At 36.7% G+C, this 27,481-nt stretch overlaps 1 protein-coding gene across 1 annotated transcript; it reads left to right on the top strand.

Moving 5' to 3' along the window:
* Positions 1-437: 437 nt before the first annotated feature.
* LOC142229250 (post-GPI attachment to proteins factor 2-like) lies at positions 438-27,481 on the top strand. The gene is made up of 5 exons (XM_075299787.1): positions 438-1,115; positions 21,210-21,401; positions 21,466-21,739; positions 21,798-22,019; positions 26,863-27,481. The coding sequence occupies exons 1-5, from the start codon at positions 936-938 to the stop codon at positions 27,024-27,026; spliced, it is 1,032 nt and encodes a 343-aa protein (XP_075155902.1). The 5' UTR covers positions 438-935; the 3' UTR covers positions 27,027-27,481.

The raw sequence follows: 27,481 nt of genomic DNA, 5'->3' as shown, positions 1-27,481 counted from the left end.
TGATGGCAAAATACTTTCATGTACATTTCGTGATACGTTTCCCCATCAAAGTTGGCGAGTGTTGTAGTGTTAGTTACGAGTCTGTGGTTGCGATGAGGATGAAATGGAACTTTGAAATACTGACAGGGGTATTGATTGCGAAACATTTAATACTTCTAAATTAATTGATTAAAAAAATAACCATAAAAAACCAACAGGTTTTCAGAATATAACGACATATGAAAATTTTGCGATTTCGAATATCCAAATTGTACACCTGTACAATTTCGATTTTTTGTTAAATGAATAAAATCCGCAATAAAATAATCGATAAATCATCGGGGATGAAAACCCCCATTGCTGACTGTTGCAGAAAAACAAATACAGTGTGGCAACACCTTCAAAACAACTATCGTTAATATTTTTGTCTATATCCTCTTTACCGTTATTCTGGCCAACTGACATATTGTCTCCTGTTTCCTTTGCAAAACTCACTACCAAACAGTAAAGAGCACATTTGTGTATTAAAGTATTTTTGTATAGCAAAGAAGAAAAAGTTCCGTGGCATTTCGATTGAGTGAAAACGAAAGAAATACAAGTACCCCCAGAGCATATAAATAAACATTCACAAGTTTTTTTGTAAACACCATCCAGAACGATTGCAAAATAAGAAAATCCGAAAAATTCCATGTTTTGTAGTTAACACAATTTTTTTTATATAATCCATAGGTATTAGAAGAAAATCTAAGGAAACAAGTGTAGGAAAATATATAACCAAAAAAAAAAAAAACATGTCCTAAACATCATAAGAGTGTGTGTGTCTGTGTAGTTGTTTGGTTTTTGGAAGAGAAAAAATATTGTGCGAAAATAGCATAGTGAAAACTATAAAATTGTACAACAACAAAATTGTTTATATTATTGCAAAATAAGAATAGTAACAAATACACACAATAATAATGAGTGATTCGCGAGCTAGTGCTAGACGCCTCACCTCCTCTCCTTCAGCAAAATCTGATACCGGAAATCGTAGCAGCAGTAGTTCTAACTTGAAAGATGCAACTAAAACGAAATTAGCACCCAATCAAGAATCGGATAAGGAGGCTACAACGGATACCAAACAGATTTCGGCAAACGAAGTAAGTTCACCAAGAAGTCTTGATTTCTTATTTTTCATAAGTTTATTTTGTTTGTTGAAATTATATAACTTTGTTAGAAGTTTGCCATTCATTACTCTTTTGTGTCCGCAAAGTAACAAAGGCCATAACCACCACTATCCCCCCAACATATAACAACCACCATTGGGCCTTTATCCACCACTGCGTTAGCTAACACTCCTTTCTCATCAACGAATATGGCAAAAGTTCCCTGCATGCATATAACGAGGGGGTTGTGATAAATGAGGGCAAACTAAATATAGAATAGCTCAAGGTAAACACATAGTATCCATTATGACGCACCCTTTGCTGGGCAAATACGAATATGTATTTCAATACCTAAAATCGATTAATATATCGATGATATCGATTTGGAAAAAATCACATGTTTTCTTAATCGTTTTTGTGGTGAATTTATTTGATATCGATGGTATTTGAATTTTCTAACGGTCTGGAGTCAATCACAGAATGTTGAGTCTCGTCGAGCTTCAATCAGGGTTGCATTTTGGTACCATCGGACCAAATTTGGTCCAACAATTATTAATTTTTAAATTTGGTCGGACCAAATGGAATTTGTTTGATTTTGGTCCATTTTCGTCAAATCGGTAATTTTTTCAAAATTTTCTATAGAAATAAAATTTTGACATAATTTTCTGTAGAAATAAAATGTTGACAAAAATTTCTATAAAAATAAAATAATTTTTTATAGAAATAAAATTTTACCAAAATTTTGTACAGAAATAAACCTAAAAAAAATTGTATTGTTACAAAATTATACAAATATTTTGTATAGAAATAAAATTTTGGCTAATATTTCTATAAAAAATAAAATTTTGCCTAAATTTTCTATAGAAATGAAATTTTGTTAAAATTTCCTAAAGAAATGAAATTTTGACAAAATTTTCTATAGAAATGAAATTTTGGCAAAATTTTCTATAAAAATAAATATAAAAATTTGTTAAAATTCTATAGAAATGAAATTTGGACAAAATTTTCTATAGAAATGAAATTTTGACAACATTTTCTATAGAAATGAAATTTTGGCAAAATTTTCTGTAAAAATAAATATAAAAATTTGATAAAATTTTCTATCGAAGTAAACTTTTGTAAAATTTTTAACTTTTAAATTATACTTTTTTTAATTTGGAAAAATGGTCGGCTGGTACGAATTTTGGTCCAATTTTGGAAAAGTGTTGGTCCAAAATAAAATTTAATTGTGGCAACGGTGGTTTCATTCCCAAACTGGAGTAACACTCCAAAATATTTTTGTCAATGGTTTTTATTGCTGGCGATAATTCTATTTCAGCCTTTTAAAAACTTTTTTTATGAGGAATACCTAACCCTTTTTATATAACCCCGTTTTTTATACCCTCCACCATAGGATGGGGGTATATTAATTTTATCATTCCGTTTGTAACACATCAAACTATTGCTCTAAGACCCCATAAAGTATATTCTGGGTCGTGGTGAAATTCTGAGTCGATCTGAGCATGTCCGTCCGTCCGTCTGTTGAAATCACGCTAACTTCCGAACGAAACAAGCTATCGACTTGAAACTTGGCACAAGTAGTTGTTATTGATGTAGGTCGGATGGTATTGCAAATGGGCCATATCGGTCCACTTTTACGTATAGCCCCCATATAAACGGACCTCCAAATTTGGCTTGCAGACCCTCTAAGAGAAGCAAATCTCATCCGATCCGGCTGAAATTTTGTAATATTGATTTTAGACCCCAAAAATATATACCGATCGACTCAGAATCATCTTCTGAGTCGATCTAGCCCTTGGGGTCCGTCCGTCCATGTATTTGTTTTTCGTAGGATTCCGGTCGCAATTACTAACCAATTTCAATGAAATTTGGTGTATGGCGCTTTTTTGGCACAAGGGCGAACGCTATTGAATTTGGAAAAATTCAATAGTGATAGATATAGCTCCCATATATAGGTATCGCCCGATTTCGACAAATGGGGTCACGTTGCGCGTTTTTACAAACGGATCGTCACCAAATTTGGCAAAAAGTAATCTTCTTCATCACCCTTCAAGTCTGCGAAATTTCATCCAAATCGGTTCAGATTTAGCTATAGCTCTCATATATAACGGGTTGGCTGATAAGTCCGCGGTCTGACACATAGATGACGTCGCTAGTATTAAATGCATATTTTTTATATAGTACCAACCTTCAAATGATTCGTGTCAAAATTTGACGTTTGTAAGTCAATTAGTTTGTGAGATTGAGCGTCTTTTGTGAAGCAACTTTTGTTATTGTGAAAAAAAAAAAATGGAAAAAACGGAATTTCGTGTTTTGATAAAATACTGTTTTCTGAAGGGTGGAAGCAAAAACTTGGCTTGATAATGAGTTTCCGGACTCTGCCCCAGGGAAATCAGCAATAATTGATTGGTATGCAAAATTCAAGCGTGGTGAAATGAGCACGGAGGACGGTGAACGCAGTGGACGCCCGAAAGAGGTGACCGTAAAATGAAGTTGATCGAGATAGCAGAGGCCTTAAAGATGTCAAAGGAATGTGTTGGTCATATCATTCATCAATATTTGGATATGCGCAAGCTCTGTGCAAAATGGGTGCCGCGCGAGCTCACAATTGACCAAAAACAACAACGTGTTGATGATTCTGAGCGGTGTTTGCAGTTGTTAACTCGTAATACACCCGAGTTTTTCCGTCGATATGTGACAATGGATGAAACATGGCTCCATCACTACACTCCTGAGTGCAATCGACAGTCGGCTGAGTGGACAGCGACCGGTGAACCGCGTCCGAAGCGTGGAAAGACTCAAAGGTCCGCTGGCAAAGTAATGGCCTCTGTTTTTTGGGATACGCATGGAATAATTTTCATCGATTATCTTGAGAAGGGAAAAACCATCAACAGTGACATTATATGGCGTTATTGGAGCGTTTCAAGGTCGAAATCGCGGCAAAACGGCCCCATATGAAGAGGAAAACAGTGTTGTTCCACCAAGACAACGCACCGTGCCACAAGTCATTGAGAACGATGGCAAAAATGCATGAATTGGGCTTCGAATTGCTTCCCCACCCACCGTATTCTCCAGATCTGGCCCCCAGCGACTTTTTCTTGTTCTCAGACCTCAAAAGGATGCTCGCAGGGAAAAAATTTGGCTGCAATGAAGAGGTGATCGCCGAAACTGAGGCCTATTTTGAGGCAAAACCGAAGGAGTACTACCAAAAGGTATCAAAAAATTGGAAGGTCGTTATAATCGTTGTATCGCTCTTGAAGGGAACTATGTTGAATAATTAAAACGAATTTTGACAAAAAAAATGTGGTTTTCTTTGTTAGACCGGGGACTTATCAGCCAACCTGTTATGTATCGTCCGATTTTCCCAAATTTGGCCATAAAACCTTATTTATCAACCGATCTTAATCAAAGTTGGCTTACTTTAATCTTCTATAGTACCAACAATATGTGAAAAAAATTATTTAAATCCGTTCAGATTTAGCTATAGCTCCCATATATATGTACCGACCGATTTTTCTAAATTTAGCTATAAAACCCTTATTTATCAACCGATAGTATTCAAAGTTGGCTAAATATAATCTTCTATAGCACTAACTATATGTGCAAAATTTCATTGATATCGGTTCAGATTTAGATATAGCTTCCATATATATGGGAACCCTTATTTATTAGCTTACCTTACACAAAGTTGGTTAGATCAAGTCCTCTATAGTACTAACTGTATGTGCAAAATTTCATCGAAATCGGTTCAGATGTAGATATAGCTCCTATATATGTATATGTATCGCCCGATTTTGTAAATTTTGCCCCTAAAAAACTTATGTTTGAATATAGTGACTTCATTTCTTAACTGATCTTACTCAAATTTAGCACAAGGTTACCTTCTGTGGTTTCAATTAAATCTGGAAAATATAATCTAAATGGGTTCAGATTTAGATATAGCTCCCATATTATACATCGCTCGATTTTCCCAAATTTGGCCATAAAACTCTTATTAATTAACCAATGCTACTCAAGTTTCAAATTTTTATGTACTATCCGATCGTATTTAGACTTACATGTAACTCTTACATAATAATGTTGGCCGATTTTCCCGAATTTTGATTTATTACCCCCATTAATTGAGCGATTTCCTCTTTTTTATACCCTGCGCCACACTGTGGAACAGGGTATTATAAGTTAGTGCATATGTTTGCAACATCCAGAAGGAGACGAGATAGACACATGGTGTCTTTGGCAAAAATGCTCAGGGTGGGCTCCTGAGACAATATAGCCATGTCCGTCTGTCCGTGAACACATTTTTGTAATCAAAGTCTAGGTCGCAGTTTTAGTCCAATCGACTTCAAATTTGGCACAAGTATGTGTTTTGGGTCTGAATAGAACCCTATTGATTTTGGAAGAAATCGGTTTAGATTTAGATATAGCTCCCATATATATATTTCGCCCGATATGGACTTATATGGCCCCAGAAGCCAGGGTTTTACCCTAATTTGCTTAAAATTTTGCACAAGAAGAACAATTAGTACTATAGTCAAGTGTGCCAAATTTGGTTGAAATCGGTTCAGATTTAGATATAGCTCCCATATATATCTTTCGCCCGATATGGACTAATACGGTCCCAAAAGCCAGAGTTTTACCCCAATTTGGTTGAAATTTTGCACTAGGAGTATAATTAGTAGTGTAGTCAAGTGTGCCAAATTTTATTGAAATCGGTTCAGATTTAGATATAGCTCCCATATATGTATATCGTTCGCCCGATTTACACTCATTTGACCACAGTGGCCAATCTTTTACTCCGATTTAATTGAAATTTTGCCCAGGGAGTAGAATTAGCATTGTAGCTATGCGTGCCAAAGTTGGTTGAAATCGGTTCAGATTTAGATATAGCTCCCATATATATCGTTCGCCCGATTTACACTCATATGACCACAGAGGCCAATTTTTCCGATTTAGATGAAATTTTGCACAGGGAGTAGAATTAGCATTGTAGCTATGTGTGCCAAATTTGGTTGAAATCGGTTCAGATTTAGATATAGTTTATATAGTTTTTCTGATATCGACAAAATTGGTCAAAATACCAACATTTTCCTTGTAATATCGCCACTGCTTAGTCGAAAAGTTGTAAAAATGACTCTAATTTTCCTAAACTTCTAATACATATATATCGAGCGATAAATCATACATAAAGTTTTGCGAAGTTTCCTTAAAATTGCTTCAGATTTAAATGTTTCCCATATTTTTATACCCACCACCATAGAATGGTGACGGGGTTATAATAAGTTTGTCATTCCGTTTGTAACACATCGAAATATCGATTTCCGACTATATAAAGTATATATATTCTTGATCAGGGAGAAATTGTAAGACGATATAACGATGTCCGTCTGTCCGTCTGTCTGTCTGTCTGTCTGTCTGTCTGTTGTAATCACGCTACAGTCTTCAATAATGAAGCAATCGTGCTGAAATTTTGCACAAACTCGTCTTTTGTCTGCAGGCAGGTCAAGTTCGAAGATGGGCTATATCGGTCCAGGTTTTGATATCGTCCCGATATAAACCGACCTCCCGATTTGGGGTCTTGGGCTTATAGAAATCGTAGTTTTTATTCAATTTGCCTGAAATTTTAAATATAGAGGTATTTTATGACCATAAAGAGGTGTGCCAAAAATGGTGAGTATCGGTCTATGTTTTGGTATAGCCCCCATATAGACCGATCTCCCGATTTTACTTCTTTGGCTTATAGAAACCGCAGTTTTTATTCAATTGACCTTAAATTGGAAATCTAGAGGTATTGTGGGACCACAAATACGTGTGCCAAAAATTGTGAGTATCGGTCCATATTTTGGTATAGCCCCCACATAGACCGATCTCCCGATTTTACTTCTTGGGCTTATAGAAACCGCAGTTTTTATTCAATTTACCTGAAATTGGAAATCTAGAGGTATTGTAGGACAACAAATACGTGTGCCAAAAATTGTGAGTATCGGTCCATGTTTTGGTATGGTCCCCATATAAAACGACCTCCCGATTTGGGGTCTTGGGCTTATAGAAACCGTAGTTTTTATCCAATTTGTCTGAAATTGGAAATCTAGAGGTATTTTAGGACCATAAAGAGGTGTGCCGAAAATGGTGAGTACCAGTCCATATTTTGGTATAGCCCCCATATAGACCGATTTCCAGATTTTACTTCTTGGGCTTCTAGAATCCGAAGTTATTATCCTATTTGCCTGAAATTGGAAATCTAGAGGTATTTTCGGGTCATAAAGAGGTGTGCCGAAAACGGTGAGTATCGGTCCATATTTTAGTATAGCCCCCATAAGAACGATCTCCCGATTTAACTCCTTGGGTTTCTAGAAACCGTAGTTTTTATCTGATTTGCCTGAAATTGTAAATATTCTGGTATTTTAGGCTCACAAAAACGTGTATCGGATTAAGTTTTTTATCGGTCCATTTGGTAATGCCTCCATATAGACCGACTTCACTTCTTGAGGGTGTAGAAGGCGCACTGATCATGAAAATTGCTTGAAACTCAATGTAAAATTTCCAGATTTTACTTCTACAAATTTAAGATTTCAAATCAAGACGTTATTTTATAATAGTCTTGCACACTTACAAGAGATGTTAATGATTCCTCTAAAACTCAAACAAAAATGGTTCTAATAAATCCAGAATCTGATATAGTCCTCATAGGTGAAATCTTTAAATTTATCTTCGGGAAGTGTCCTCAAGTCCTCAAGCCCTCCTGAAATTTCAAAGGAAACCCTAATATTTGGTTCATGGTGGTGGGTATTTAAGATTCGGCCCGGCCGAACTTAGTGCTGTATATACTTGTTTTTACTAACATTGTGCTCCACCCTAGTGCATTAGCCGACTTAAATTTTGAGTCTATAGATTTTGTAGAAGTCTATCAAATTCTATCCAGATAAATGTATCTATTTGGGACAAACCTTTATATATAGCCCCCAACACATTTGACGGATGGTATCAAAAATTTAGATCTACAAGGTGGTGCAGGGTATAATATAGTCGGCCCCGTCTGACTTTAGACTTTCCTTACTTGTTTATTTATTTTATTTATTTATTTATTTATTGACAATTAACTTAAGATTAAAATTTTAAGCTAATTGAAAACGAGGAGCTATAGCTTCGTAGGCTTTAAGCTCATTTTAGATTATGTCATTTGTTGGATTACAAGTTGGTTGGTTCTATTATATTATATAATTTATTTTTTATAAAGTGTTTCATATGCAAACTCGACTAAAATATTATTACTCTGCATGTAAACTAAATGTTTTGGTACAAATTAGCAATTTTTAAAAATCTTATAATTTCATGTATATTATTTTCTGTGGGGTTAGATATTAGAAGTATTGGGTCAGATTCATCGAAAACTTGACGTCTGGCTGTTCGAGTTTCATAGCATTCAGACAGTATATGCTGAACATTCTTATTAATTTCATCGGGACAATTGCAAGTTGGTAAATTTTGTATTTTTAATATGTGTTGATGAGTGATTTTGGTATGACCTAGTCTTAGTCTGGTTATTTTGATCACATCTAATCTTTTGAATTTTCCTATTAATAATGGACTCAATATTAGTTATATACTAACTAATATTGCGTCCAGTAGGTTCAAAATCAACTACAGCTACACGGATGAAAAAGACTGTTTTTCATATGTTTGGCTATAAACATTATATGTTTGGAACACAAATTTTTAAACACAATATTTTTGAGTGCAAGCATATAATGTTCATAAACTAGCATAACATGTTTGGGACATATATGTTAATATGTTAGAACATATTATGTTTGGGACATAAAATGTTTGTAAATATAATATGCTTGGATGCAAACATATATTAATTTAGAAATAGCCTATAAACATATATGTGTTTAGTAGCTTGGAGCCATTAGCGTAGTCAGACAATTTTCCTAGGGGGGGCTATAGCCCCCCTAGCTAAAAATTTATAGACTGAACTTATAGGTTCAATTATTGCTTTTATTTCATAAAAAAAGAATACAAAAATAGACATCAAAATAATATATAATAAAGCAACTAGAAGTAGTTCCACACTTTTCCCAGCAAAAAAAAAATTGGGATTTGTTTTAAAGGCACAACTTTAAAAGCACTTCCAAAAATGTCCTCACAAAGAAGTTAATTATAAAGGGTGATTTGTTAAGAGCTTGATAACTTTTTAAAAAAAAAAAACGCATAAAATTTGCAAAATCTCATCGGTTCTTTATTTGAAACGTTAGATTGGTCCATGACATTTACTTTTTGAAGATAATTTCATTTAAATGTTGACCGCGGCTGCGTCTTAGGTGGTCCATTCGGAAAGTCCAATTTTGGGCAACTTTTTCGAGCATTTCGGCCGGAATAGCCCGAATTTCTTCGGAAATGTTGTCTTCCAAAGCTGGAATAGTTGCTGGCTTATTTCTGTAGACTTTAGACTTGACGTAGCCCCACAAAAAATAGTCTAAAAGCGTCAAATCGCATGATCTTGGTGGCCAACTTACCGGTCCATTTCTTGAGATGAATTGTTCTCCGAAGTTTTCCCTCAAAATGGCCATAGAATCGCGAGCTGTGTGGCATGTAGCGCCATCTTGTTGAAACCACATGTCAACCAAGTTCAGTTCTTCCATTTTTGGCAACAAAAAGTTTGTTAGCATCGAACGATAGCGATCGCCATTCACCATAACGTTGCGTCCAACAGCATCTTTGAAAAAATACGGTCCAATGATTCCACCAGCGTACAAACCACACCAAACAGTGCATTTTTCGGGATGCATGGGCAGTTCTTGAACGGCTTCTGGTTGCTCTTCACTCCAAATGCGGCAATTTTGCTTATTTACGTAGCCATTCAACCAGAAATGAGCCTCATCGCTGAACAAAATTTGTCGATAAAAAAGCGGATTTTCTGCCAACTTTTCTAGGGCCCATTCACTGAAAATTCGACGTTGTGGCAGATCGTAAGTCTATTCATGATGAAATGTCAAAGCATACTGAGCATCTTTCTCTTTGACACCATGTCTGAAATCCCACGTGATCTGTCAAATACTAATGCATGAAAATCCTAACCTCAAAAGAATCACCCTTTATTAACTACATATGAAGTTTTTTACTTCAGTTTTTTCATATTTTAATGCGTAATTTTTGTTTTCTTTTTTCAAATAGTTTAAAAAAAGAGTAAGAATAAATAAAATGGTAAAAATTATTCAAATTTTGCCACAAAAATGCTAAATCCATTATAGAAAAATCAATAATTTTTGAAAATATTCAAACAAGCGTTAGAATGCATTAAAAATCATAAAAAAATATAAAAATTATTATAAATTAATGTTTCTTGAAGCTCGAGGTCTTTATAAATATTTATATAATTCTAACAAAAGGTCGACCAAAAATCAAATAAAAATTATTTATTTGGACCCAAAAAGAACATTTTCACTTCTTTTTTGGCGACGCTTTTTTGCAGCATTATTAAGATATTAATTTATGGAAGAATAGTTTTAATACCAATTACTATTTTTTAATTAAGATGACTAAACCAGACTAAACAATATAATAAAGGAGCTTTACAACCTGTTTCTGTATGTCGACTAAAATGGAAACAAACAGCAGAATTTATAACCAAAAACAGCTGTTTCTATGCATTTCAGTCGATCGATTGAACTCGTTCGACATACAGAAACATGCTGTTAGTTAGTCAACTAAACCATAAGTTCAATCACAGCTCTATTTCATAAATATCAGACTTCAAACATTGCCATCGGCAACTGCTACCACAACCCAAGTAATTCGATTGTGCATGAAAGTCTTTAGCGGAACTTTGTGCGGTTGTATATACTTGTTTAATTTTTATAAAAATGTAAAATCGTAAATAGGTTTTCAAATTCTGGGGGGGGCTAAATTTTTTCTGGGGGGGTCTAAGCCCCCTCCCCAGAGGCCTTCCTACGCTTATGCTTGGAGCGCTATTTAACAGGGAGCGATATTGAATTAAGTTGGTGGTTGCTGCTTGTTATTACAAAATTAACATTTTATTTTTCCTTGGGCAATTGATCAGCTACTTCTTTGATCCTTACAAACTGTGTGGTCCGCTGTTCGAATCCCCGTCCGGCAAAAGGTAAAATTAAAATAAAATAAAATCATACAATTGAATAATTTCTTCTACAAAGTTTGTATTACAGAAAAAGGTGCTAAGAACTAACAAATCTCGTGGAAGTGAGAAAGATGTGGGGGAATATACAATTGGGCAGAAACAACATTTTGAGCATTCAGGTCGAAAACCTATGTTGTTAGCACCTATATTACCTGTTTATTTTCATAATTCATTATGATTGTAAATATATAAATAAATAAATAAAATTTTGAGCAATATTGTTTGGGAGAATTTTTTTAAGCATATAATATTTTTGGGTGCAAAATGCTTCCAAACATATTATATGTTCACATAATAACATATTGTTTTTTGGAACAAACATATTATATGTTCACATAATAACATATTGTTTTTTGGAAGACAACATTATTGAATTTGGATGCAAAAATACAAAATGTTTGGAACTTAGACTACCCAAACATATATTGTTTAGACCAATATGCTTTCAAACATATTATATATTGGTAGAGATCAAACATATAAATGTTTGGGCAATACCCAAAAATATATATGCTTGAAGCAAAATATGTTTGGGAGTATATGTTACAGAAGCGATTTTTTGTGAGCGTGTACAACTATCTATAATATCAGACATCTCTGCTCAGATTGTGGCAAAACTCCCATAAAAATTACTCCTTAATGTTCTTAAATATGGAAATGCGGTTTATCGCTCAAACCAATACCAATGTTACCCCACAAATGCTTATGTTTACTAATTCAGTAGGGGTGGTTTAGGGTATGATATAGTCGGCCCCGCCCGACTTTCTACGTTACTTACTTGTTTTTAGTGTGTTTGGATTGTATTAAGTCATTGTGAATAAAACCTTATTACTATTCCTTTGGCTTAATTACCTAACCTCGTTCTTTGCAACACTTCATAATTCTTGTTTCCACCGTTGATTCTTCATTTTGGCCAACCTCTACACTCACGCATAAAAGCCATTTTACTTTCATTCATTCAAAATTACGTAGCCGTGGGACCATCTATCTACTCTCTTACATTAAGTATCACCCCTTTTTAACGACTTGCATGATTCTTTTTGCTTTATATGTGTTTCGCATTTTCCAAAGTTTTCTTTTGTTCTTGAGTATCCTTTTCCCCACCACAACCAACAAACATCGTCATCGTGGTCACAATCATCATCATCATCGTCATCATTGTGTGAACTCTTCTTTCTTGCGGCCATTTAAGCTGTGCCACGCAAACCCTCACACCCACACACACATATGTAATTTTCGTATTTCCGTTTATATTGGCGGGCTTTTCCGTTTCCGTTTGTTCTTTCAGTTTTAAGATTTCTATATTTTTTTGTTTAAACATTTATTGTTACCGCATTTTTGTATTGTCTATATGCTCACGTATCCACGTAAGCATACTTGAGCTGTACTGTGGCTTACATGTGTGTAGCTATGGCATATTTTTCTCATTGATTTTCCACTGTTTTCTTTCATTTCGCATCCTTCAGTCTATTTGTTATCTGAACTGGTTAAATGCATCTTGAGCCAGTGGAAGAAGGGATTTAAATTTGAATGAGGACTCTTAGCGTGAATGGTATGGTACTTAGGTTATTTCTTATAATGTGGGTCATGGCTATACATACGAGTGTGTTAAATGGGCCAGAGAGGTGGATTTTTTTTTTTGGAAATTTCATTACTGGATATTGTGAAAGGGAATCAATGTATGTTCAATTAATCCTTTCAAATTTTAAAAGTATTGATGACATTAGGGTCTTACAAGAGGTGAAGTAAATTGAAGAATCCGACTTATATGGACGCTATATACACTCAAATAAAAGTTTCTTTGAATCCAAAGATGTTAGCCGTCGACATTTTAAACCCAGCAAAAAATACTTCAGCAGTAAAAATTTAGTTGCGCCTTTTTGTATACAATAAAGTATGAAGTGCATCCACACTGCGTGTACCGGTGGCTATAAAGTAAACGAGTAATCAAACTAGTTTATGATCATTCGTTTACGTTATTGCAACCCAGCAAAAAAAAGGAAGTTTTTCTGAAGGCACAACTTTAAAATCACTTTCAAAAATGTCCTCCCAAAGATGTTCTTTATTTTAATTGCACACATAAAAAATTTTACAAATTATTTATTCGTCAAAATATTTTTATTTTATTTATTTCGATTTTTTTTAATTGTAATTGCACACATAAAAAATTGTACAAATTATTTATTCGTCAAAATATTTTTATTTTATTTATTTTAATTTTTTTTATTCACATCCAAATCACTGGATTCGCATCACACCTTAGGTTAGGTTAGGTTAAAGTGGCAGCCCGATTAAATTTCAGGCTCACTTAGACTATTCAGTCCATTGTGATACCACATTTAACTAAAAGTACCTATTACATATGGGCACTTCTAGTCTTCACCACTGAACCTTCTCTATTATTTTCTTTTGTGGAACCAACCAGATTGCTCCAAAAACATTAACAAACTGCTTAAGTTAACGTTTTCCAGGTCAGCCAGTAATCTAAAGCTATATGCTCCTAAAATTCGCTTACGCCTTACACAAAAAGCAGGACACTCACACAAGAGGTGTTTAATTGATTCCTTTTCCTCCACGTCATGACAGCTTATACAATAGTCATTATACTTCGCACCTATAGTTTTTGCAAATTCGCCTATCAGGCAGCGACCCGTTATAGCAGATATTAGGAGTGCTATCTGACGCCTTGAGAACACTAGCATATCTAGTGTGCGGTTTAAGTTTAAATGGGGCCATATTTGCTTGGTGTCGTTACAACCCTTGCAATTTTCCCATCGAATATTGGCCATCATAACAGCCTTCGCACGCAGTAAGAGCTTGCAGGTGGCCAGAGGCATACCAACAGATTCTAGTTCCCCTGGAATATGTAAGGTAGTTCCTAGCCTTGCTAAAACATCTGCTTCACAGTTCTCCGGTATGTTCCTATGGCCAGGCACCCATATTAGGTGAATATTGTACTGCTCAGCCATCTCGTTGAGAGATTTGCGGCAGTCTATGGCCGTTTTTGAGTTAAGGAACACAGAGTTTTGTAAGCAGTTGGTACTGCCTCTCTCCCTTACAATCCTGCTGAAATAGTGCTCCATTTTTTGAGCACTCAAATCATCAAATCGATGTTTTGAGTGCTCAAAAATGCAGTTGTTTGAAGACTGCTCCGTCTTCGGCCAGTTCTCCTTGGAAGATAACTGGCATACAAATTACGATTGCGACATGTCCCGTTTTCCCGAAAAAACAGGCGATCATTTGCTTGGAAGTGCTTCGTGCACGGCGTTGTCATAACGAAATTTTATTTTGGACAAAAATAATTCCAAATTTGGACCACAAAACAAATATTGTTAGTTGCCCGTGATACGTAATAGGTCATCGCCATATCCATTCAACTATCGTAGAAAAAATTGTGTACACCGATCTAAGTATTGATATAGCGCCATATTAACAAAGCTTCGCATTTATTGCACCCGGGAGCCATCGTGGTGTAATGGTTAGCATGTCCGCCTTGCATACACCAGGTCCTGGGTTCGATTCCTGCTCCGACCGAACACCAAAAAGTTTTTCAGTGGTGGATTATCCCACCTCAGTAATGCTGGTGACATTTCTGAGTGTTTCAAAGCTTCTCTAAGAGGTTTCACTGCAATTGGACAGCACTGTGGTATCACAATGAAATGAATAGTCTAAGTGACTAACTTAACAAAGCTTCGCATAGCTGATCATATGGAAATTTGTCAAGACATATAAGACAAAGCATCCTCTTGCAACATTGATCACAGAAGGTGAACCAATATCTATTGCCATCGTCGAGCTCTCAAAATCAGTTGCAAAAGCCATTTTCCAAGTGTTGCACAAAAAAGTCAGCAGCCAACTATGACGCATTTTATTCACAGACCACCTCGAATTCGTAAAGTTGATCAAATTGACAATCTTGATTTGGAAATGGTAGCCAAAGGGCACCACTTGTTGCGAATAGTGGATGAAGTGTCGTTTCAAAAGTACATGACCGCCGTGCCCCACTGTCCCACAAGATATAATTTACCCTCAAGGAAAACTTTAAACAAATATATAAAGCAGTAAGTTCGGCAAGGCCGAATCTTATGTACCCTCCACCATGGATTGTATAGAAACTTGTACCAAGGACTGTCAACTGCAATCGAATTACTTGGGTTGCGATAACACTTGCCGATGACAAGGTATCTTAAAACTTCTTAACACCGTCTTCTCAATTATAAGTTACTCCATACGGGGTATATATTAAACAAAAACAAGTATATACGGCCGTAAGTTCGGACAGGCCGAAGCTTATGTACCCTCCACCATGGATTGCGTAGAAACTTCTACGAAAGAATGTCATCCACAATTGAATTACTTGGGTTGTGGTATCTTAAAACTTCTTAACATCGTTTTCTAAATTGTGAGTTAGTCCATACGTGATATATATTAGACAAAAAAGGTATGTATAGGTAAGTCTACAAATAATTACGAATCGATATGGACTTTTTGCACTATACGCAGAGAGCCAGAATTGAAATATGGGAGTCGCTTATGTGGGGGCTATGTACAATTATGAACTTGATATGGACCAATTTTTGTGTGATTGGGGATCGATTTATCTGAGGGCTATATATAACTGTAGACCTAGTTAGGCATGGTTGTTAACGGCCATATACTAGCACAATGTACCAAATTTAAACTGACTCGGATGAATTTTGCTCTTCCAAGAGGCTCCAAAACCAAATCTCGGGATCGGTTTATATGGGGGCTATATATGATTATGGACTGATATGGACAACTTTTGGCATAGTTGTTAAATATCATATACTAACATCACGTACCAAATTTCAACCGAATCGAATGAATTTTGCTCCAAGGGGCTCCGGAGTTCAAATCTGGGGATCGGTTTATATGGGGCCTATATATAATTATGGACCGATTTCGACCAATTTTTGCATGGGTGTTTGAGGCCATATATTAACACCACGTACCGAATTTGAACTGAATCAGATGAATTTTGGTCTTCCAAGAGGCTCCGGAGGTCAAATCTGGTGATCGGTTTATATGGAGGCTATATATAATTATGGACCGATCTTGACCAATTTTTGCATGGCCATTAGAGACCATATACTAACACCATGTACCGGATCGGGTGAATTTTGCTCTTCCAAGGGGCTCCGGAGGTCAAATCTGGGGATCGGTTTATATGGGGGCTACATATAATTATGGACCGATATAGACCAATTCCTGCATGGTTGTTAGAGACCATATACTAACACCACGTACCAAATTTCAACCGAATCGCATGAATTTTGCTCATCCATGAGGCTCCGGAGGTCAAATCTGGGGTTCGGTTTATATGGGGGATATATATAATTATGGACCAATGTGGACCAATTCCGGCATGGTTATTAGAGACCATATACTAACACCATGTACCAAATTTCAGCTCTTAGAAGCCCCGGAGTTCAAATCGGGGGATCGGTTTATATGGGGGCTATATATAATTATGGACCGATCTGGACCAATTTTTGCGTAGTTGTTAGAGACCATATACCTACACCATGTACCAAATTTCAGCCGGATCGGATGAAATTTGCTTCTCTTGGGGACTCCGCAAGCCAAATCAGGGGATCGGTTTATATGGGGGCTATATATAATTATGAACCGATGTGGACCAATATTTGCATGGTTGTTTGTTAGAGACCACAGATTTGGCTCCGCAAGCCAAATCTGAGCGTCGGATTATATGGGGGCTATACGTAAAAGTGGACCGATATGGCCCATTTGCAATACCATCCGACCTACATATTAATATTATGTGGTAAAAATTTGGAAGGTGAACATTGAAAATGCTCTATAAAAATACAGATCTATATACTTTAACATGGCTATTGTCAGTTCAGATTCAGGACAATCTATAGGGCATTAGCGTAGCTAGACAATTTTCCTAGGGGGGGCTATAGCCCCCCTAGCTAAAAATTTATAGACTGAACTTATAGGTTCAATTAATGTTTTATTTCATAAAATTGAATAAAAAATTAGACATCAAAATAACTCGACAATTAATTTATAATAAAGCAACTAAAAGTAGTTCCACACTTCCCAGCAAAAAAAAAATGTGAGTTGTTCTAAAGGCACAACTTTAAAAGTACTTCCAAAAATGTCCTCAATTATTTTAACTACACAGGAAGTTTTTTTACTTCATTTTTTTTCATATTTTAATGTGTAATTTGTTGTTTCTTTTTTTCAAATAGTTTAAAAAAAAGAGTAAGAATAAATAAATTGGTACAAATCATTCAAATTTTGCCACAAAACTGCTAAATCCATTATAGAAAAATCGATAATTTTGGAAATTATTCGAGGAAAAACGTTTCAAACAAGCGTCAGAATGCATTAAAAATCATAAAAAAATATAAAAATTATTTATTTGGGAAAATATCACAAAATTTTTTAATTCACATTCACTTTCACAACACTGAATTCGGATCTCACCTTAAGAAGTGATGCAAATTCATTGCAACGGCTGTTGAAACGGTGGACATTTGTCCTATGACAAGCTCATATTACATTCATTGCTTCTCCGCCAATTTTGAACCACTTCTAGACCCAAAAAGAAAATTTTTACTACTTTTTTGGCGACGCTTTTTTGCAGCATTATTAAGATATTAATTTATGACAGAATAGTTTTAATATCAATTACTATTTTTTTAATTAAATTGACTAAACTAAATCAATCATAAGTTCAACCACAGCTTTATTTCATAAATATCTGACTTCAAACATTGCCATCGACAACTGCTACCACAACCCAAGTAATTCGATTGTTCATGAAAGTCTTTAGCGGAACTTTGTGCGATTGTATATACTTGTTTAATTTTTATAAAAATTAAAAAACTATTGACATTTATTGAAAAATGGAAAATCATAAAAAGAGTTTCAAATTCTGGGGGGGAGGGGGGCTAAAATTTTTCTGGGGGGGTCTAAGCCCCCTCCCCAGAGGTCTTCCTACGCTTATGCTATAGGGAAGACTAAAATATTTTGGTGCGCTAATATAAATTCAAATTATCTGCTTCAATAAATGATTCAAATAGGAAAATCACAGATATGACATGTAAATGATATATCTGTGAATGTGGTGGGCGATTATAAAATGAACTGAACTAGTGAACTAACTGAAAGAATTAGTTCAGTGATCTGAAGTGAGCGGTCACTTCAATGAACGAAATTGCCCAACACTAGAGAAAAAACAAGTAAGGAAAGTCTAAAGTCGGGCGGGGCCGACTATATTATACCCTGCACCACTTTCGATACCATATTACATCCGTCAAATGTGTTGGGGTCTATATTTATATAAAGGTTTGTCCCAAATACATACATTTAAATATCACTCGGTCTGGACAGAATTTGATAGACTTCCACAAAATCTATAGACTCAAAATTTAAGTCGGCTAATGCACTAGGGTGGAACACAATGTTAGTAAAAAAATATGGGAAACGTTTAAATCTGAAGCAATTTTAAGGAAACTTCGAAAAAGTTTATTTATGATTTATCGCTCGATATATATGTATTAGAAGTTTAGGAAAGTTAGAGTCATTTTTACAACTTTTCGACTAAGCAGTGGCGATTTTACAAGGAAAATGTTGGTATTTTGACCATTTTTGTCGAAATCAGAAAAACATATATATGGGAGCTATATCTAAATCTGAACCGATTTCAACCAAATTTGGCGCGCATAGCAACAATGCTAATTCCACTCCCTGTACAAAATTTCAACTAAATCGGACCAAAAAATTGGCCTCTGTGGTCATATGAGTGTAAATCGGCCTAAAGCTATATATTGGAGCTATATCTAAATCTGAACCGATTTCAACCAAATTTGGCGCGCATAGCAACAATGCTAATTCTACTCCCTGTGCAAAATTTCAACTACATCGGAGCAAAAAATTAGCCTCTGTGGTCATATGAGTGTAAATCGGGCGAAAGCTATATATGGGAGCTATATCTAAATCTGAACCGATTTCAACCAAATTTGGCGTGCATAGCTACAATGCTAATTCTACTCCCTGTGCAAAATTTCAACCAAATTGGGGTAAAACTCTGGCTTCTGGGACCGTATTAGTCCATATCGGGCGAAAGATATATATGGGGGCTATATCTAAATCTGAACCGATTTCTTCCAAAATCAATAGGGATCTATTCTGAGCCAAAACACATACTTGTGCCAAATTTGAAGTCGATTGGACTAAAACTGCGACCTAGACTTTGATTACAAAAATGTGTTCACGGACAGACGGACATCGCTATATCGACTCAAGAGCCCACCCTGAGCATTTTTGCCAAAGACACCATGTGTCTATCTCGTCTCCTTCAGGGTGTTGCAAACATATGCACTAACTTTTAATACCCTGTTCCACAGTGTGGAGCAGGGTATAAATATGGGAAACGTTTAAATCTGAAGCAATTTTAAGGAAACTTCGAAAAAGTTTATTTATGATTTATCGCTCGATATATATGTATTAGAAGTTTAGGAAAGTTAGAGTCATTTTTACAACTTTTCGACTAAGCAGTGGCGATTTTACAAGGAAAATGTTGGTATTTTGACCATTTTTGTCGAAATCAGAAAAACATATATATGGGAGCTATATCTAAATCTGAACCGATTTCAACCAAATTTGGCGCGCATAGCAACAATGCTAATTCCACTCCCTGTACAAAATTTCAACTAAATCGGACCAAAAAATTGGCCTCTGTGGTCATATGAGTGTAAATCGGCCTAAAGCTATATATTGGAGCTATATCTAAATCTGAACCGATTTCAACCAAATTTGGCGCGCATAGCAACAATGCTAATTCTACTCCCTGTGCAAAATTTCAACTACATCGGAGCAAAAAATTAGCCTCTGTGGTCATATGAGTGTAAATCGGGCGAAAGCTATATATGGGAGCTATATCTAAATCTGAACCGATTTCAACCAAATTTGGCGTGCATAGCTACAATGCTAATTCTACTCCCTGTGCAAAATTTCAACCAAATTGGGGTAAAACTCTGGCTTCTGGGACCGTATTAGTCCATATCGGGCGAAAGATATATATGGGGGCTATATCTAAATCTGAACCGATTTCTTCCAAAATCAATAGGGATCTATTCTGAGCCAAAACACTTACTTGTGCCAAATTTGAAGTCGATTGGACTAAAACTGCGACCTAGACTTTGATTACAAAAATGTGTTCACGGACAGACGGACATCGCTATATCGACTCAAGAGCCCACCCTGAGCATTTTTGCCAAAGACACCATGTGTCTATCTCGTCTCCTTCAGGGTGTTGCAAACATATGCACTAACTTATAATACCCTGTTCCACAGTGTGGAGCAGGGTATAACAACTGATTTTGGATGACCTTCATGAAATTCATCTTGCAGTAAACTACGACCTCGGTTGAATCCTCGGTTGTACTCTGGTCGTTAACGGTGCTTCATCGCCAAAAATTGAAATAAGTTCTACGATGCACTGTATTTTAGTTAATCCATGTCGAAAGATGTAAAAATTAATCGTACGAAAAATTTTTTCATTGGTTGGATTGCTACACAAGGGTTGTCCAATTCAAACCGATTTAGAAATATGGATTTAAAAGGTAAGCTCCTCTCCCGAGTTAAAGAAAAAATACTTTGCGCCGGAACGAAATTCCCTTTTGTTATGAAGTTTTCGGTTACAAGAACAAATACAGCCGAATTTATTTGAAGCGATGTAATGATTGTTTCTAAACAATTTTAATTGCTTCTAAAGCATTTTTTTATAGAAATTTTCGCATTCCTCAGAAAACACTTGTTACATTGCGATATTAACAGTGTTTTTAATGAAATGAGTTTTGTTTTAAACTTTTCGATGTATTAGATAGATTTTGAATTCATGTCATTTTATCAAATTGCCAATCTTCTTCTTACAGCCCTTCATAGAAACAACACCATGCACATTTTCAGCGGACACATCAAACGATCTTCCCTTTGCCGTACATTATTTCACTAGTTTTCATCGGATTTGTGTGGTAACAGCTCTCTTACCATTGGTCACCTTATTTACATGTTTCGTCACAGCCTATGTCTTCCAATATGATGACGTACATGAAACACATTGTCGCGTAAGTAGTATCATAGAAAAAGCAAACATCAAATAGATTCTAAAATAATCTGCAAAATTTCCAGGTTTACAATATTGTACCCTCAATAAGTGCAATTACCGGTGTTAGTCCCCAACGTTATTTTTGGCGTTTTAGCATTGCCTTACATCTGGGTCCACGTTTACCCATCGCATTCATCTATAAAAACTATTACAAAAGCATGTTGGCCAAATTGAAAAAGGAGAGACCTGAAAAAGTGGGCAACATGGAAGCGGTTGTTACTCTGATACTAATATTGAATTGTATAGAAATCGCATCGTTGGGTGGTGTCACATATATTTCAAATCGTGAAAATTATCGTAAGCTTTTGGTTTTGAAAGATGTGCGAGTTCCATATCTAATCGTTTTCCATTTCAGCCATGCATGAGAAGATATTTATTACCTTTATGATATGTTCACTATGCCATATGTTGGCCACCATTAAACTGAATGGTGTCATTCACGAAGATCACACCGAATTGTCACAAAAACAGCGAGACTCAATAAAATGGAAGAAGATCTTGTTTGCCATGTCGATATTGAGTACTATTGGATTGTTGATATTCTTTGCGAAACATCGTTTCTATTGTCATGTGTTGGGTAAGTAGTATACATTACCTTGTGGTAGTATTTTCAGTAATTGGATGAAATTAGTAAAAGATTAGATTCAGCTATGTGATACAGCAACCTTATCCAATTATTCAAGTACCCGAAATTTCTCAGGCCCTGATTTCTTAGCAGCGCACTTAAGGGGTTGTCTTATAACGGAATGGGGTTGCTGGCACGAGCTGTTACCATCTACATGATATTTGTTTTATTGACAGCCTCCTCTATAATTGAAGCCAGCTGATATCAAATAGTTCATTACATTGTTTAGAAGCCGCTAATAACCTGAGGATACATCAGCTGTATTCAGATCGAAAAACTCTATGACTGAGATGAGATACGCCCAGAGTTTGGCTGGGCAACGAAAAGGTGACGCGTGTCATATGGCCCTTAATTACAAATGGTACACACGTCAACTGCTGTCAATCGCTGATAGTTAGGTGCAATTGGCTGATCTTAGTCTGCCGTGGGAGGTCTTCTTCCTCCCGTGGTAGAGAACCGGATTAACCTTGTAGCTTGGGAGCCACCGTGGTGCAATAGTTAGCATGCCCTCTTTGCATACACAAGGTTGTGGGTTCGATTCCTGCTTCGACCGAACATCAAAAAGTTTTCAGCGGTGGATTGTCCCACCTCAGTAATGCTGGTGTGATTTCTGAGTGTTTCAAAGCTTCTCTAAGTGGTTTCACTGCAATGTGGAATGCCGTTTGGACTCGGCTGTAAAAACGAGGTCCCTTGTCATTGAGTTTAACATGGAATCAGTCAGCACTCAGTGATAAGAGAGAAGTTCATCACTGTGGTATCACAATGGACTGAATAGTCTAAGTGATCTTGATACATGGGGTTGCCACCTAACCTAACCTTGTAGTTCTCACCGTTTCAGTTACAGTATCCTCATGAATCCTCTTGATACCTTTCTGGTAAGCTGCCTTGTCTGGAGGCTCTCTTTTGTAACGATTGATCTCGTGCTTTCGAAGGCGAAGATCACATCTTACATTCCTGAGGGTGGTTGGCTATCCACAGATGGTGATTTGGATGGCTACTGTGATAACAACCCAGGAGATACTGCTTTGATAGCATGCTCCACATAAGGAGATTCAGGGGTAGACATCCTGTCGCAATTCCGAAAGCAGAGTTACTCTACTGGGTTCCCTTGTTTGAGGTGTCCACACTGCTGCAACATACTTTACCACTGACCGGCCAACTGGCATGTAGTATGCAGTCAAGAACCTTTCGTTGTCCGCAAAGCGTCCTTTTTTCTGAATGTTATCCCGAGAATCTTGGAGTGGTTTGTGGTCGGAATTTTCACGCCGTTGACTCTGACATTCAACTTTCTGCGTCCTCTGTCGTCCCTGTAGTGAATAGTGTGTCTAAGGATTTGGTAGCGGATATCCTCAAATTTGTAGCGGTGACATAACTGGTAAGATCAGCAGGATGGATGTTTGAACGATCGCATATGTCAACACCAATGCGCCCGGATGCCAATCGACGGCATATGATACAATCTCAACGCCGCCAGCAGGCGGTGAAATAGAGGATAGGTAGAGGTTGTACAGTACCGGATATATCATCCCACCTTAGGTAACGCCCTGTTTCACTCTATGGAGTCTCGACTTTATCCCTAAATTTCACATATATTACGACTAGCGCCCGCACAGATAGTTAAACACCCAACGTTTGGTTCCTGCCGGTAGGGACGTGTTCTCGATGTCCTCTAGCATGGTTGACCGTATCGAATGCTTTCGATAGATCAAGCACCACGGGGACCGTCCTGTGACACGGCTTGGGCTGGTTGAGTCCACTATTTATATATGCTGAAATGTCATGTAAAGCTTTTGTTGTCATATGCACTTTACGGGGTCCGTGTTTATGCTTGGCAGCATACTGGGGCACTACTCCTTTCCACAAGGCTGGAAAGGAGTAGTGCCCTAGGTGTCTTGACTACTGGCCAGAGAAGGGAGTAACCTTTGCTCAAGTCTTTGTCTGGTTTCAATAGTGGAATCATCCTACCCATTTTCCACACATCGGGTATAATGAGTGATTTTAAAGAAAAATTGAGCAAATTGGTCATGTACTCAATTTCCAGTATTCCCAGATGCTTCAGCACTTTGGATGGTTTTGCGCTGTTCATGACATTGGTATCTTAGGCTAGGTTAATTGTGGTATGTCTCTGGCTCTGAGGCCACGAATGGCTCTCCTTCTTGTTCTATCACTCTCGGAATGCTCAATAAATTGTCGTTTGAAAATCCTCGGGCATCTCTTCGGATCAGTCACAGTCTCGTCGCCAAAGTGACTGAGATCCCATCATCCCTTGTAGCTCTTATAACTGACAACTGCGACCTTGTGCCAAGACTACATTGTTTCAGGTGCTCTAACCATGTGTTCCGCTTATGCTCGTCGACTATCTTACTAATCTGAAGATTCAGTTCCCTGCTTCTTGGATCTGCAGGGCGACGGAGTTCAAGCACCATGGCGTTCGGATTCGTCTGCGTGATCACCAGTTCCGCCGGAAAGTTAGGTCTTACCTTGGCAATTCTACTAGCGGATATTAAGCCAGCGGTTGTTGCGCTGCAGATGTCCTGAACACCCACTGGGCAACATGAACATGAGACCAATGGTGAATAAGGGGGGTTTTTATATGACTATGCGACTTCTTGAGTATTTGTTGCCGATTTGTTTGAAATTTTATTATATGGGAGTCACTGTGATGCAATGGTTAGCATGCCCGCTTTGCATACAAAGGTTCGTGGATTCGATCCCTGCTTTGACCGAAGACCAAAAAGTTTTTCAGCAGTAGATTATCCAATCTCAGTAATGCTGGTGACTTTTCTGAATGTTTTAAAGCTTCTTTAAGTGGTTTCACAGTAATATGAAACAGCTATAAAAGGTAGGTCCCTTGTCATTGAGATTAACATGGAATCGGGTAGCACACAGTGATAAGAGAGAAGTTCACCACTGTGGTACCACAATGTTGAAATATGGGGCTGCCACCTAACCTAACATATATGGGGTAATTTTAGCCTCACTAACAGGTGTCCATAGTGATGCTGTCTATATAAGCAGCTAAATTTATAAAAAAATCTTTTTTGTTCAAAGAGGAGAAATTGACATGTCGGCAGCTAAAAGTACGCAACTACTGGCGCGATAGAATTCTCGGAAATTCGGCCGATCATTTTAACATTCTTTCCAATTTACTGTAAAATGGGTTAGCCCAGGACGAAACTCATCTGTTAGTTATGTTATCGTTCACAGTAGATTGTTGGTACTTTGAAAGAAATACATTCATACACCTAAAAGTAGGCAATAAATTCAATGGACATTTTTAGAAGTAGGCTATTTTGTGTCTATTCGATTAAATTGAATCAACATTTTAACTAAAGGGTGATTCTTTTGAGGTTAGGATTTTCATGCATTAGTATTTGACAGATCACGTGGGATTTCAGACATGGTGTCAAAGAGAAAGATGCTCAGTATGCTTTGACATTTCATCATGAATAGACTTACGATCTGCCACAACGTCGAATTTTCAGTGAATGGGCCCTAGAAAAGTTGGCAGAAAATCCGCTTTTTTATCGACAAATTTTGTTCAGCGATGAGGCTCATTTCTGGTTGAATGGCTACGTAAATAAGCAAAATTGCCGCATTCGGAGTGAAGAGCAACCAGAAGCCGTTCAAGAACTGCCCATGCATCCCGAAAAATGCACTGTTTGGTGTGGTTTGTACGCTGGTGGAATCATTGGACCGTATTTTTTCAAAGATGCTGTTGGACGCAACGTTACGGTGAATGGCGATCGCTATCGTTCGATGCTAACAAACTTTTTATTGCCAAAAATGGAAGAACTGAACTTGGTTGACATGTGGTTTCAACAAGATGGCGCTACATGCCACACAGCTCGCGATTCTATGGCCATTTTGAGGGAAAACTTCGGAGAACAATTCATCTCAAGAAATGGACCGGTAAGTTGGCCACCAAGATCATGCGATTTGACGCCTTTAGACTATTTTTTGTGGGGCTACGTCAAGTCTAAAGTCTACAGAAATAAGCCAGCAACTATTCCAGCTTTGGAAGACAACATTTCCGAAGAAATTCGGGCTATTCCGGCCGAAATGCTCGAAAAAGATGCCCAAAATTGGACTTTCCGAATGGACCACCTAAGACGCAGCCGCGGTCAACATTTAAATGAAATTATCTTCAAAAAGTAAATGTCATGGACCAATCTAACGTTTCAAATAAAGAACCGATGAGATTTTGCAAATTTTAGGCGTTTTTTTTAAAAAAAAAGTTATCAAGCTCTTAACAAATCACCCTTTAGAATAGAATGTAAACTCTGGAAAAGTACATCCATAGAAAAACCATGAAAAGCGTGTACGTTTCAAAACGATCCGTTCATGAAGGTGAATCACATGTGGTGTGAAACGGAGAACAGACGGTGCCAATCTGATAACGATAAAATGACCAGGCGTTGTCAAAACAACAACCAGCATTCATGATCTGAATTCAATAAAAAAATCCGCTACCATGACTCGAAACTGGATTGTCCATACGCGTAAACAGTCGCCTTAGAACATTGCACCACCGAAGAAGTTGCCATTAGGTCGCCTAACGAATATTTTAAGAGTTTTCATGACCAAAGAATAACGAAAGCCGTTAATGAAATCGTGAACGCCCATGGACGAAACCGTGAACATTCCGTATTAATTTTTCGTGAACGTTTCCGCTTCATTTTGTTACCATCCGTTCATGATTTTGGAACGTATTTTTTTCTGTTAGTGTATCGGTCATATATTAATTATTTTGAATTAATACTATTTTTCTATTTCTCTTCTTAATATTTTGCAGCTTTCAGTTGGTTTGCCTTCTTCGAATATTTAATTGCTATTGCCAATATGTTTTTCCATTTTACAATTATTTGGGATTTCTCTGAACTGAATATGCTGATTGTCGATGCACCCAGAGCAAAATTGGATGAACTCTTCCGTAAATCATCTTTAAAAATGGATTAAACCCAAACATCAACAACACGCAGGGCTCTCTAGAACACAGAAAAACAAGAAATCTAGTCTTCATGATAACAGCTCCAAAAACTATACAAAAAACAACAACAAAGGGAAGATCAGGTATATATTTCCGGGAATAATACAAAGCAGCAGCAAACACTGTTACAAAAACTAACAAAAGTTCAATATGGTAAACAAAAAACCAAAAAGAGAAATTAACTAAAAAACAAAGAAACCAACGCACTTAGTTAATTTATATTTATTGCCTACTTACTATGCATTTTTGGCGAAAATTTACACTTTAAGATTTTATGAAGATTACGTATGATATACTAGGTCTCTATTGTAAATTTTCTTTTTTTATATAATTAATTGTCATTTGTTTTGTAAACTTTAGTATATTAGTATTTAATACTCGCTGCTTGTTTTTTATAGAATATATTATATTTATTTTATATATT

The sequence above is a fragment of the Haematobia irritans genome, chromosome 3 (genome assembly GCF_050003625.1).
Source record: "Haematobia irritans isolate KBUSLIRL chromosome 3, ASM5000362v1, whole genome shotgun sequence".
Classification (NCBI taxonomy): Eukaryota; Metazoa; Arthropoda; class Insecta; order Diptera; family Muscidae; genus Haematobia; species Haematobia irritans.
The sequence above is the reverse complement of the archived record's forward strand: the minus strand, read 5'-3'. Positions and strand labels throughout refer to the sequence as shown.

Excerpts from the sequence above, each read along its gene's own strand:
- LOC142229250 (XM_075299787.1), top strand. The coding sequence starts at position 936 with ATGAGTGATTCGCGAGCTAGTGCTAGACGCCTCACCTCCTCTCCTTCA. Across the intron at positions 1,116-21,209 it reads AACAGATTTCGGCAAACGAA|CCCTTCATAGAAACAACACC; the intron begins GTAAGTTCACCA and ends TTCTTCTTACAG. Across the intron at positions 22,020-26,862 it reads TTTCTATTGTCATGTGTTGG|CTTTCAGTTGGTTTGCCTTC; the intron begins GTAAGTAGTATA and ends AATATTTTGCAG.